We start from the raw sequence: 14,085 nt of genomic DNA on the forward strand, positions 1-14,085 counted from the left end.
GTTCCTCTTGGCATTGTCTTGCAGGTGATAGATTATTTTTTTCCTGAATCCTAGTTGTTTTTAAGAGATCCTTTCTTACCTTTTCACTAGCTGCACCAGCGTCTTCAAGATCTGAAACTCTGTCTTCACTTTCACTTAAACGGTTTTGCAAGTTTGTGATTGAGATTTTAATTTCCTCTATATCTCTTTGACTGTGCTTCATGCGATCTATTTCTTGCTTGTATTGCTCATTCAAGGAGTCCGTCATTTTTGTAATCTCCTCTATTTCTTTATCAATGTCTTCTTTAGAAGCAGTTATTAATTCTTTGACTTTAGTGTTTTTTTCAGATTGGATTTCCTCCCTATGGTTCTGTAGTTGATTCTTTACTTCAGATACTATGACCAGAGAATTCTTTTTTTATTTCAGAAAAGAATTCTGCTCTGAGTTCCTCTATAACTTTCTGCTGTTGCTTATTTACTGTCGACACTATTAATTCATACATTTGAGCTAAGCTAGTGTCCTCTGCACTTGTTCTGGGTGGGCATTGGGTTTCCTCCATATGTTTCTGCCTTTGATTCTTTCCTGCAGATGCTGTTAATTCAGGGATTTCTTTTTTCATTTCCAATCTGAGTTCCTCTATACCTCTCTGCAGTTGTTTATTTCACAAGCCATTGATTCATTGATTTCAGCTGTGTGATTCCCAATTTGTTCTCTCTTAGTGTCTTCTGCTCTTGTTATGGTTGGGTTTGGGGTCTGAGATTGCATTTTGCCCCTTCTCATTGTCATTTTGTGTAGCACTGTCTTCTGACCTTTGTTGTAGAGCTTTGGTGCAGTTATAACCTTAGCACCTACTGAAATTCAGGTGCAGATCTACAAAGTTTGGATTTATCCAGCTGTTCCTGACTTGGGTCTGGCTGCTATGCTGAGCTCCTTCCTGCTGCTGCCCTTGGGAGTGAACCTGTTTTTCCCCTCTGGCAAGATGTTCTGCTCCTGGTTATACTGGGTGGTTCTGTCCCCTACTGTCTCTGCAGTGTTTGCAGCTGCAGGGTTTCACCTCAGGCCTGTGTGCCAGCCGTGAGCTGAGTCTGGAGGGGACAAGGTGGAGTAGTAGCGGGGAGAGGAAGCTCTCCCACACAGTCACCGGGCCTGGGCTAGAACTGGATCTAGGGGTTCTCACTAGGTGGGCAGGGTGGGGTTGGGAGTGAGGGTCTAATTTCATTTTAGGTAAAATTCATTAAGTTTTGTTTTAACTGTGATAAAGTCATATTTTGAATTAATTTTGAATAAAATGTAAATATATGTGTATTTATCATACTTAAAATAGTTGTTCTGTTCTTAGTGAATCTTCTGTGTATTTTCCATGAATTATATTATCTAATTGGTTAATACAATAATTTTATCACCAAAGGAAGCCAAAGGTAGAGGTAATTTATGTTAGGATAGGAAAAAAGCAAGACAAAAACTCTTGATCTGGTAACCTGACTGGCTGGCTTTAAATTGGCCATTAATCATCCTCCAACATTTTATGTGACAGTGTATTTACTATTTAAAAGCTTTTTTGTTTCAAATTGTTCCTTATTTTTTTTCGTGGAATTGCTAAAAACAAAATTCTACAGTTGGAAACCCTGACCTTTTTCTCCCCCCACAGCAAGTATTCATAGTTTCTTCAGAGCCTGGCCCTTGTGAGTCCCAGGCATTGCTTCCTTTTAGCTGGAAGAATCTTGAGATATTTATCTCAGAAAACTAAGAGCAGCTTTGGAAATAATTTTCCATTACTGGTTTTGAAATTGTAAGCAAGTGTGATTCAGAGATATCTTTCTTATTTTAATAAGTGTACCTCATTTGTTTTTGTATTAGGTTGTCATATAATAATTTATTTGAAGAAAATGTTCTTTTGGTAAAATTAAATCTAAAAATCAGTGTTCTACAATCTATTGCTTAAGTTTTCAAATTCTAGAACAAAGTGAAGTAGAGCAATATAGTGAAAATTCTTGTGTGTGTGTGTGTGTGTGTGTGTGTGTGTATTTTAGGGAAGAGTCTATAGGGTGTTCACGTCTCACTACTAGATTGGACTAGTAGTGATTTGCCTGTTTACAGCCTCCCAAGAGCTGGGATTACAGGCCAGTGCCATCATACCAAGTCTCAATTGCCATATCAGCATGCCTGGGGGCATACTTAAAATAGTTGTTCAGTTCTTGGTGAATCCTCTGTGGATAGTCCATGAATTATATTATTTGATTTGTTAATACAATAGTTTTATCACCAAAGAAAACCAAAGGTAGTTCTGGGGATTGAACCCCGGCCTCTGCAGCTGCTTGCAGGTGCTTTAATCCACTGAGCTGTTTGGCCGAATACAGTGAATTTTTTTGTAACCTAAATATATTCTCTAGTTAAATTATAGAATAGGTGTATTTTGATTTTCTGTGAGTATATAGTCATTTCAAAAAAGTTCTGCCTCTGTTGTAGACCTGAATATTACCCTAATATCCTGTACTGTGTAAGACATGAACAACCCTTTTTCAGTTTCCCAGTTTTGCTTTGATCTTTGGGATCCCCAGGAATATGTGACAGCTGTCTCTGAACCTGGAGGTCCTGAAAGCACTCTGGATTGACTGTGTGCGTCCTCTTGTGCTGTCCCCTGTAGTATGGCCTGCTATATAGCTCTGTATTTGTCTTCCACATTCTTAGGGGCAGGTGACACACATTCCAGTCAACGAAAACAATGGAGGAAGGCAGTTCCTTTAATCTGACCCTCTCCCAGACTCTGGGATCTCAAGCATCATTGCTGTAGCTTTTCCCTGGAGATCTGAGCTGTGGAGGAGCATGGACCAATAAGCATAATCAAGTTCTGCTTCTGTTCTCACTGGGGTCTGCAATTATATTTTCATCATTTGAATTATAAAGCCTGTCTAGTTTTCAAGAAAATTGTATAATTTGTGGAGTTCCCATAGTACAAAATTAGTAGACAAACGAATGTGTTGCATTTGTTCTTAGTCTTGAAATAAGGAAGTGCAGTTGTATTCCCTTTTGCTGTAATGTTATTTTCACTTTTTCTTTCATAGTAGATGAGATGATCAGTATTCTCATTCATTTGAAACTTATTTACTAGAGCCTTCTTAGTATTTGAGTGGTATTTTTTATATGTTTATATCACATATATAAAATACTTGAAGATGAAGTGCTTTTTGATACTGTTGTAGAATGATTTTAAAAATCAAAGTATTAAATGGTAGTGATGGTAACTAAACTTAATAAAATACATTGTAATATATATATATATATATATATATATATATATATATATATATTTAAGTTCACCCTAACCACAAATAGGTTAGTAACATCAGGAATGAGAATCAGGGTGAAATATATCTGTGTCAGCTCACTGTTGTGTTAATGAGGTGTAATATTGGCTTAAAATGTGTTTTGGACTATAGGTAATAAAACCTCAGTGTCATGAAAATTAATTATTTTTATGTATAAGTATGCCTTTGGATTTTACATTTACATAGGAAGTAAAATGTTGTGCAGAATGTTTTGATTGGGTTATTGTTGCCTAATAACATCTCATGATGAAAATCAAAGGTGTGAAAGTTTGTTCTAGGCAGCCAAAGATCAGATATTAGTTTAAAAATTTTATGTAGGGTGTTATAATTCAGTCTACTTTAATATGACCTCTATTTCATTTGGGTGCTCTGAGTTGCATTTGTGTCAGAAGTGTCGCTGAAGCAGAAGTTGTCCTTGAGCATATTAGTTACATGGGCTTTGCATCTCCTGAGTTGGGCATAGGTGTAGCACCACAGGAGACCTTTGCTCCTAGCTTAGGGTTAGAGTTAGCAGGGTTCATCTTCATTCTTGTTCATAGTCAGGCCTGAGGTTATGCCATTTCTGGAAGTGGGGTAGTCTCAAATGTTAGCCCCAGTACCATGAAAGAAAAAGTGAAAACAAAAGGTACTGATTTGCCATGTCTGAGTAAATGTTGTATGTGCTTCTGCTTTTGTAGTCTTGATAGCAACATGTGGTTGACATTCGTAATCTTATTTGGCAGATAAGGAAACTGAAGTACAGACTCATTAAATGAAACCAAAGGCAGAGTTTGAACTTGGGTAGTTATAGGAGGAAACCCAGCTCTAATTTGTCAGTTTTTCAAGTAAGAAATCCTACCTTTTGTTACTACTTCAGGCAGGAAAATAGTCTAAATCTTTAAGGGGCAGAAAGATCATACAGAATTTTGTAAACTCTTAGAATTAAAAACATTGTCCTATATTTATTATCTCTTTTAATGAAATATACTTCTTTTCCCCTTAATCCACAGGAATCTCGAAAACAGAAAAAAAAGTGAAATTGGAAGAAAAAAGCTCAACCACTTTTGGTATGAACAGAAAACAATCTTTAAGCAAAAGCCTAGAAAGCCTGACATAGAGGGAGGACAAAGTCTGTCTCTTCTTTGCCCTCCTATGCTGTTTTGTATGTGATCATCTGCTTCATTGCTTATCAGTGTTAGTCAGCTGCAGAGATGCTGTTTCTTCAGTACACATCTTATAGTTCTGTGTGTATTTTTTGTCACAATTGTGTCTGGCTTTCTTCTAAAAATTTCTGGATTTCTGAACATTTGTATTTAAAATTATGATTTCAAATAAGCATCCACATGATATTTATACTTAGAAGATGGATGATACATTAAAATCATTTTTTCTTTAGTATACCTTATAAAAAGGACACTGAGTTTTTCTACTTTTTCTGTTTTTGTGCTGTAATAATTAACAGTCATTAAATAATTGATGATAGCCTTAAATACTTTTTAGCTTAGCTAATCAGAACTTTTGTCTCAAAATTGATGAACTGTCATGGACAATTTGTGGGCTAAAACATACTGGTTGGAATAGTAGCTACTAGAATGTATGTGATTTAACTTGGAGAATGTTCTAGGATAGCTAGTTATTTTCTTTATATATGGTTGGAGAAAAGAATGCTTTAAAATTTTAGGGAAATAAGTTTAAGATACATTTTTCTTTCATATTCCTGCTCTTCTTATATACACAAATGTCAAAAGGCTGAAGTAGTTATTTATGGATTGCCTTAATTGGTTTTTTAAGAATATTTTTTTCCAAAGGAAAAAAAGTCCACTTTTTAAAATCTCATATATTTTCTTCATTTGTTATATATAGAAATGCTGAGTCTCCTCAGGGAGGTGTTTTATTTATTTTTTTTAATTATGGGTTTTAACTATATGCCACATTAGAAATTGAGTATATTACTCATTTAAAGGTTTTAACTACTGTCTGTGTTAACTTTAAGGTGTCAGGAGTTGGGATTTCTCAACACTGCTAATGAAGATCCCCTCTTATAGTCCAATAAGCTAAACAGGACTTCCAGACTCATGAGCAGTGTAATTGACTCCATCCACTCTGGGCAGGTGACTGTGATAGCTGATGAAAATATAAATGCTGCCTTTTAGGTTAACCACAAAGAAACAACTCAGGATCCCTCAGGATTACTGAAGTATTTGTTTTTGTCATTTAGGTAGGAGGAAAGAGAAGGAGAAGGAGAAAGAAAGGAAAGAGAAGAGAGATAAAGATCACTACAAACCAAAACAGAAGAAGAAGAAGAAAAAGAAAAAGAAATCCAAGCAACATGGTAAGTGTGCGAAGTTAATAGGTTGTTTGTGTTTATTCTCTTCCACCACTCCTTTGCTTTCATTTTGCTTTCAAGATTCCCATGTTGTAACTGAAACTGGTAGCTTTGTTTTTGCTTGTAATTTCAAAAACATAAAACTGTTTTCTGTGGTAGTTGTGGTGACTGATTAAGACTTTTATCTTACTATGGTGAACCAGATGCTCTGAGCAAGCCTTCTTCTACATAGTAGAGTAATGTATAATTATAGAGTGCCTTAACTTTCCAAAATTGAGGGAGAAATAAAGATATTTTTAGAAAAATTTGAGAAAAGAACAGAATTTGCCAACAACAGTCCACCTCTAAAGAAAATCCTGAAGGGGATGTACTTGGAGGAGGAAGGAAAATGGTGAAGAAGGGAAAGCTGGAGATGCCAGGATATGTGGGTCAGTCTAAACATTAACCACTTGAAGCAATTTTGATGGAAAAAGAAAATAAAATGCTAGAGAACAAGAATATATAATAATGGATTATATATTTGGCGATATATGCTAGCGTGTCCTTGTTGTTAAGCTCTTTGTGTTGCTTTAGGGAACTGAAGAAGTTTGTTGCTTAGAGGTTCTGTTAAGTTACATATGCATGTTGAAATAAGTACAGTAGAATAGAAACATCAGATATAATTTTCAAAGAAGAAAATTATACACACATAGATGGTGGAAAAGAGTAACTTGGAGTAAATCACAAGAAAGAAGGTTGATTTCTGAGCTACTTTGGGTCAGAGGACAGCTTTCCAGCTTTGTCACCAGAAGAGAGTACACTGTGAGTGCTCCGGTCCCAAGTGCACATGGCCTGTCACACTGCTCCTTGGGGTAAGGCAGAGTCTAGTTTATGGAAAGGGATTTTGGATTTCTGAGAGGTATTTTGTGTTTTGCTTTCTATTAAAATGTATTGAGTTTAAAAAAGAAGTCCAAAATGTAGAATTAACTATGTAATAAATGTGAACAAAATTTTATGCACTAAAAAATTTCCTAGGAAATAATATCAAAATGTCAAATTTAATTTTTTTTTTTTTTTGTGGAACCGGGGATTGAACTCAGGCCCTTGAGTTTGCCAGGGAAGCGCGTATTCTACTGAGCCATCTCCACAGCCCCTCAAATTTAATTTTAAGAGAAAAACTCCAGCTGTCTTAACAAACTAAAGTGCCTGCTTAGGCAGACGCAGGGACCGGGGTTTGATCCCTGGCGTGCCGTGCCGGCCCCGCCCCTGGCGTGCTGAGATGGCGACTGAGACTGGGCGTGGTGGCACGTGCCTGTCATCCCAGTCCTTGGGAGGCTGAAAGTAGGCGGATCACTATGGGTCTGATCTGTGTAGTGAGACCCTGTAGATCTTGTACTAAATACATTAAAAAAAAATTATAAGAGAAAAACTAAAAAGTGAACCTCTGGAAAGATCCAGAAGACAACATGCGCAAACGAACAGTACTGCAATAGCGAGAGCATGACTGCAGTGTAGCAGACGGTGAAAAGATGACCCTGGCAAGTTTGTACCAGGAGCTGAAAGGTTAGGTGCACATACGGGCAGTCATCAGAAATAACGTGAGCAGGAAGGTGAAAACCTGAATAGCAGCCTCTGAATCTTAAAGGACCTTAGTATTTTTAAATCTTCCAAGCAAGGAGCTCAGATTCAGAAAGCTTTTTGCTAAGCTCTAACAAACACTAAAGAAACACATTGCTCTCTATATAAATTTTTTCCAAATTTAGAAAAGGAGAAAACAAGTGGAACCCTGTGAAATTTTGAGGCTCATGGGGAGGAAGACCATAGGAAGATGAGGGCAGAGAGTAGAGTGGTGGAACCCTCAGCTGTGGAACCTGAGCCACGAGAAGCTTCAGAGGAGTTAGGAAGTGTTTACCACTGGACTCTTCCAAGGAGCATGGCCAGTACCTAATTCTGATCTCTTTTTGAAACCCCTTTTTTTTCTTTTGATATTGGGAATTGAACTTGGGGTTGTAACAGTGAGGTATATCCCAACCCCTTTTTATTATTTGAGACAGGGTCTTGCTAAGTTGCCCATGTGAGATTCAAATTTGAGATCCTTCTTCCTAAGCCTCCCACAGTTATGAGATTCTAAGTTGTGCAACACTACACATGGCAGTTTCTGCTGTTTAAAGCCACTACATTTGTGGTACTTTCTCATGGCACTCCTAGGAGCATAGTACAAGTCCACATTTATTTTAGATGACTTAAATTTGTATCAAAAACAGAATATAATGGGATAGGACAACCACAGGTTTCTAAGGACATAAATGCATAAACCATCAATGAAAATTATCAGTGTAGCATTAATGTAGCAATAGATGAAAGGGTTAGAACCTTCTAAATCTGAATGCACAGTGTCAGTCTAAACATAAATTAGCTAATGAAATTACCACAATAAGAATGAAAAAAGAATAAATATTACTATCTCTATAAATGAAGCAAATCCATTTTTTACATCCATATGTACTTAGATAATTGATTATAAAACATTTAGAAACATTAAAGAAGCCCTTCATAAAAGGAAGAGAATTCATTTCATAGGTTGGAAGATTTAGGATTGAAAACAGATCTACTCATTTTAAATAAATCTTCAAAGTGAATTTGGGAACAATATGACCAAATAAAAATCCAGAAGTAACACAGCCATTCTTGATGAATAAAGAAAACTACCTTTTCAGCTACAGTTACTAAGGCACTTTGTTTTTTTTGAGGAATACATATTGATCAGGGACAGAGTAGAGAAAAGTAGTTCAAAGTGTTTGCACAGAGCTTCTGTCATAGATCAGTGGGGTGAAGATGCTGTGGTGTTAGAGCACTTCACCTATGTGTATGTGGAAAATGAATTGAACCTCTATCTTGAATTATACATAAAAATTTTATCAAAGACTGAAGGAAAACTATAAATCTTTGAAAGACAGCTTTGGGCAAGGATCATTGGGCAGCGAATGGTTTTCAACAAAAAAGTGCTAATCTGAAGAGGAAAGTTGAAAGTAGTTAGACTGATAGTGAGAACATTGGTTCATGGAAAAACATTATAAAAGAACTTCCAAAACACAGAATCTTACTGCAACACTACACCTGACAAAAGGTTAGTGTTAGAATATTTTCAACTCCTACAGATCAAAAAGAAAACAAATAAGGGTCGCCAATATAGCTCAGCGGACTAAGCACTTGCTTAGTTAAGTGCAGGGGACAGGGTTTGATCCCTGGCACCGCATGCCATGCTGGCCCCGCCCCCAGGTGTGCTAAGCCGGTGATGGAGTCCAGGCATGGTGGTGCATGCTTATAATCCCAGCACTAGGGAAGCAGAAATCAGGAGGATCACTATAAGTCTGAGCTGCATAGTGAGACCTGCAGGAAAGAAAAATCCTTAGAAAAAACAGATAAAACATGGTATAAATGAAGCAGAAACTTGTATTATCATAAGGCTAATTATAGTGTGATGCTCAATCTTGTGAGAGGCTTGGTAAATGTAGTGTTTGAAACGTGCTGAAGTATGTTCCACATGTGCTATATTGGCAAAATGACAAATTATATGATACCAAGTGTTGCTGAGGAAATGGAGACAACCTCACAGCTCCTGCTCAAAGTAGCTTGCTTGTACCTAAAAAATACTGAAGAAACTCACATGGCATATGAGGAGCAAATCACTGGGTTGTCCTAGCAGTGTTGGAAGCTGCATCATTATCCCAGAGGAGTCACCTGTGTCTTCATTTAAAGGTCAGTGAATGAGTTACATCTACAGGAGTCTCAAGGACAGAGTGTTATGCTAAAGTCTATTCACTGAAAAGAACACTGTATGACCTATTTAGATAAAGATCAAAAAATATATATGAAACTCTATATTTTTTAGAGATTCAGTTGTGATGTGAGAAAAACAAAAAGCTGTAAGAGAATAATCAATAAAAATTCAGGATAGTGCAACTCTGAGGTGAGGAAGGGACGTTGTTATAAGTGACGTGAGGGGAATTAAAATGGTAATTTTCTTTTAAATTTCATGTTCAGTATGTGAGTATTCTTTGTTATTGATATTCTTTATATCATACCTATTTTTTTTTTTTTTACCGTATTCATCAAGTATTTCATAAAACCAGTTTAAAGAAATACAAACCAAGTGAGGCAGTGTCATAGTGGATAATTGCAGTTGGGAAATACTTCAGATTTCAACTCTCTTCATGGTCCAAAAATAATATTTAATTTTTCCACAGAATATGAAGTTCCTATGTCCTGTAACTCTAAAACTTCCAGAGTAAACTTCAAAATGCAAAATCAAAAAAACAAATAAAAAACAAAGGTTGACAGGGCTGGGGAGATAGCTCAGTGGCTGAAGCTCCTGACTGGCAAGTACAAGGTCCTAAGTTTGATCACTGGTCCAAAAATAAATAATAAAGATTGACAGTTTTGCACACTCCAGAAAGCTGTTTCCTGTCCCCTTCCTGTGTAATTGTTAGAATCCAATCTCCAAGTGACTTAAAGTTTAGAAACACAAGAGCCCCGTAGACAAAAACATAAACTCTTTACTCCTGAATACCTTGCTGTGAATGGTGTGTTACAGCTTCAAACTGCAAATAAAATTGCCAGATGAGCTCCCAGCCTGCCAGAGTCTTCTCTGAGGCAATGAATGTGGCAGGGCTGTAGGTGAAGACCCAGGCTTATCAGTGCTGTGGGGAGTTGCCTGCTGTTCATGCTCTCTTACATTGCCTCAGTTCGGGACTGAGGCTCATTGCAGGGCTTAGTGCCACATACAGACCCAGAATGTGGGAGAAACGGTAATAAGAAGGGGTTATCAAAACAAACAGTAAGAGAAGGACTACCTTTACTCTCAGAATGTGGTATACAGAGTGCTTAGGAGAACACAGCAGGTGATAAGGCAGCAGAAAAAGGAATGACTAGAAATTAAAGAGAAAAAAATTACAAAGAAAGCTTGAACTTTAGAATAGTGTACAAGGCTACAATAGTCTTGTACAGGAGCTGGGGAGATAGCTCAGTATGGCAAGCACAGGGTCCTGAGTTCAATCCCCGGTACCACCAAAAAAATAAAAATTAAATAAATAAATGTTTTAAAAGCCTTTAAAAAATAGTCTTGTACAAAAGTCATTTTTAAAATAAAAGTAATGTTTTACATATATCTATATCTTTAGCTATATATTTTTTTCTAATGAAGAAGAAATGAATCTTACATATTTGCTTATATTTTAAAATCAGGTCTGTAGATGAACATTGTAACTTTGTGCAGGGAGTGCTAGTAAATGCTGAAGATGCCCAGAAGCATTGGTGTTTATAAACAGCAGATGTGGAGTCTGGTAATTACCAGCATTTTTGTAGTTAATTATTACAGTTGAAAAAAATTTATTCTGGGCTATTTACATTCATCTAGGAGCAATAATTTTCCCCAAATGATTACATTAGAAGAAGAATCTTTAAGCAGTAAATAAGAGGTTTTAAATATTTTAAAATTTTGAGGATATCCTGATGGTAAAGAATTCACATTATTACTCTATGAGGTTCCTAGTGTCTTTCTAAATTGTAGACACTCAATGTTATTTTGAGTGTCTACACCACTCAATGTTATTTTGCATATCATGTATTTATTATGTATCAAACATTAAGCATTTTAAAGTATTAATTTAATCCTTATACTAACCCATTACAGCAGGCTTGACTGTTGCATTTTACAGTTAACTGCAGTACATAGAGTTGTTTTAGCTTGCAGAGCTAATAGAGTGGAAAGTAGAGTCAAACCCATAGTCCAACTTTAGAGTCTGCATTTTTAATCACCAACCTATATTGTTAACTACCTTCTGTACCTTCAGGATTGGTTAGCAGACTGCATTGTTTTCATCTCTTTGTCTTTATTGCTATGGAAAACTTTTATTTAAATTAAGTTAGAACTGTTGTAATTTAGTCAAGTAGTTCTTCACAGTTGTTCCATACACTATTGGACTGACATGTTCTAGTTATCAAAATCAGTTCACCCAATGTGAAAGTTGCATTGTATTCAACCTGCATTATGAAAAGTCACTGCGTTGGGATTTACTAGTAACTCATTTACCAGTTTTTAGTTTTGTTACTCTGAGCAGGTCACATGCCTAATAATATGGGCAAAGTGAGATGTCCAGAAGGACTAGAGCTAGAAATGTGGATAACGAAGGCCTTGCATAGCAAAAGCGAAGGTTCCCAAAGAAGACCGTATCAGCAAGCATGTAAGCGCATAGTGCAGGTAATCCAAAGCACATTGGCTGTCTACCAGGAAGGGGTCATTTGTGTGGTAAAAGTGGTACAAAATAGATTTATATAAAATTTATCAAAGTTTGAATGATCAAGAAATAAGATTAATATATGGGAGATTATTTCTGATCTAAGCCTTGAAGCATAGCAGTAAGCTTTCTTTGTAATCCCTAAATGAGATAGCAGTAAGGAACACAGGTATGGTGCAGAAATAGCACTTGGTGGTTAAAAATGAGGTTCTTAGAGTCAGGTTGTCTGGGTTTGAATGTTTTCTTTGCCAATAATAACTGAGCATCCTCGGACAGTTTACTTAACCTATTGTGCTTTCATTCTTTCCTTTTGTGAAATAGCCACAGCAATCCGACTTCTGTTATGGGTTGGTTGTGAGGAAATAAAGAGTTGGCACATGGAAAGTATTTAAAGTTACCTTTGGGACATGCAGCCTGCAGTTGGTGTTGGCTGTGCTCTGCTATTTATGACAACCACTGCGTAAGCTTCCCATAGCAGATGTCACAGATGATTGCATATCAGTGGTGTAAAATAAGGCTTAGGATCTTCAAGTTCTTGGGGGTCAGAAATTCAAAAGGGAACTCACTGGGCTAATAACATCAGGGAATCTGCGGGACTGCATTCTCTTTTGGAGTTCAAAGGGATGGTTCATGTTCTTGCCTTTTGTGACTGCCTTGCTCTTCCCCTTTTGTCTTCTTTCCCATTCAAAGCTGATGTTATCCAGTCAAGTCTCATTTTGCTTCGCTCTGATGCCAACTCTTCTACCTCCCTCTTTCACTTTTAAAGACCCGTGGGGATAGAGGGAACCACCCAAATTCAGGGCACTCTCCCTACTTTCTGACCAACTGGTTTGCTTAATCTCCTCTGTAATCTTAATTCTCCTCTGCCATGTAACATTAAGTAATTACCAGTTCCAGGGATGAGGGCATAGGCTGTGTTCTGCTTACTATAGCCAGCCCCTTCACGTAACACAGACCAGTGTTATTACTACTCTTCTCTTGTCAACTTGTGTGTCTGCCTTTTTCCATATCTTTCCACTTGTGTCCACCTCTGATTATATTCTCTAAACTGCCTTAGTGATATTTTTTGCATCACACTCAGCTGAGGTAGTAGGTACACAGTTGGAAACATGGTCCTCTCCTGTCCATGTCTTCTTACTTGCATACTTAATACATCCACTCTGTCCTCGGCATCTGTTAACATCTATTGCTGTTTTCCTTCCCCCCTCCATGGATCTTTAGATTCCTACATATAGCATATGTAGGTTCTCACCTCTTAAAAAGCCTTGCTCTGAACCTTTGCTACCTCTATTTTCCCTGTCTCCCTTTCACTGTCCTGTCTATTTCTGAATCTAATTGCTCAAGCTGAAGCCTGGAAATCTGTCTTCTTGATGCCATTCCTGCCCCCCCCCCCACTCTAAAGATTGCGGTATCTTCCTGTACTTCCTTGTTTTCGTCTCAGCATCCATCTCCCCCACCCAAGCCACCACCAGCATCTGTTGCCTAAACTAGTGCTCTGTGAGCTCTCACCTGTCCCCCCTTTTCCATGTGTGCCACTGGAGTGATCTGGGGATGGATTAGGCCATGACACGTCCTGTGTACCCTTACAACCTTAAATGGCTTCTTGTTACTTTAGAATAAAATGTGTTACCCAGTGTAGCTGCTCTCAGTCTGGCCTCATATCTGGTCCCCTTCTCTCACTGTGCTTTAAGCCAGGTGTGTGTGGGTCAGATATGCCACATACTCTTAGCTGTGGAGGCTTTGCGTGTTCTAAGGTCACTCTCCTCTGAGTTCCCTTTCTCTCAGACCTTCCCCTTCATAAACTGTACAGGGTTTTTCCTTTTGTGCATTGGTATAGTATTTCCCAAACTGAGAACAAAACTTGGACAATTCTTTTAGGACCAATTCATTTCTTTCAGAGGATTTTGTTGGAAAGATTTATTGATCAATTTCTTACTATAATATGGTGCAAATGCCAGATGCATCTCTTATACAAGAGTCTAATCTTTTTTTTTTTTTTTTTTTTTCCTTGTGGTACCGGGGATTGGACTCAGGACCCTGTGCTTACCAGGCAAGCACTTATTCTACTGAGCCATCTCTCCGGCCCCAGTAGGCTAATCTTAAATCTCTTATTGTAGATTTGATGATGCTTGTAATCTAAGAAAATGTAGAAATTGTCAGTTTGCAGTTTTTGATTATGTGGCAGACACCTATTGCTAC

The 14,085-nt window shown here is 37.4% G+C and overlaps 1 protein-coding gene across 1 annotated transcript in view; it reads left to right on the forward strand.

Moving 5' to 3' along the window:
• Nucleotides 1–14,085, forward strand: part of Phf20l1 (PHD finger protein 20 like 1) — a 76,202-nt gene that overhangs the window by 49,104 nt on the left and 13,013 nt on the right. Inside the window, exons 13-14 of the mRNA XM_004642483.2 lie at nucleotides 4,296–4,352; nucleotides 5,504–5,617. Coding sequence (XP_004642540.1) covers nucleotides 4,296–4,352; nucleotides 5,504–5,617 — 171 coding nt within the window. The remainder of the gene's footprint in view (nucleotides 1–4,295; nucleotides 4,353–5,503; nucleotides 5,618–14,085) is intronic.

Source organism: Octodon degus, unplaced genomic scaffold (genome assembly GCF_000260255.1).
Source record: "Octodon degus isolate 3935 unplaced genomic scaffold, OctDeg1.0 scaffold00154, whole genome shotgun sequence".
NCBI lineage: Eukaryota > Metazoa > Chordata > Mammalia > Rodentia > Octodontidae > Octodon > Octodon degus.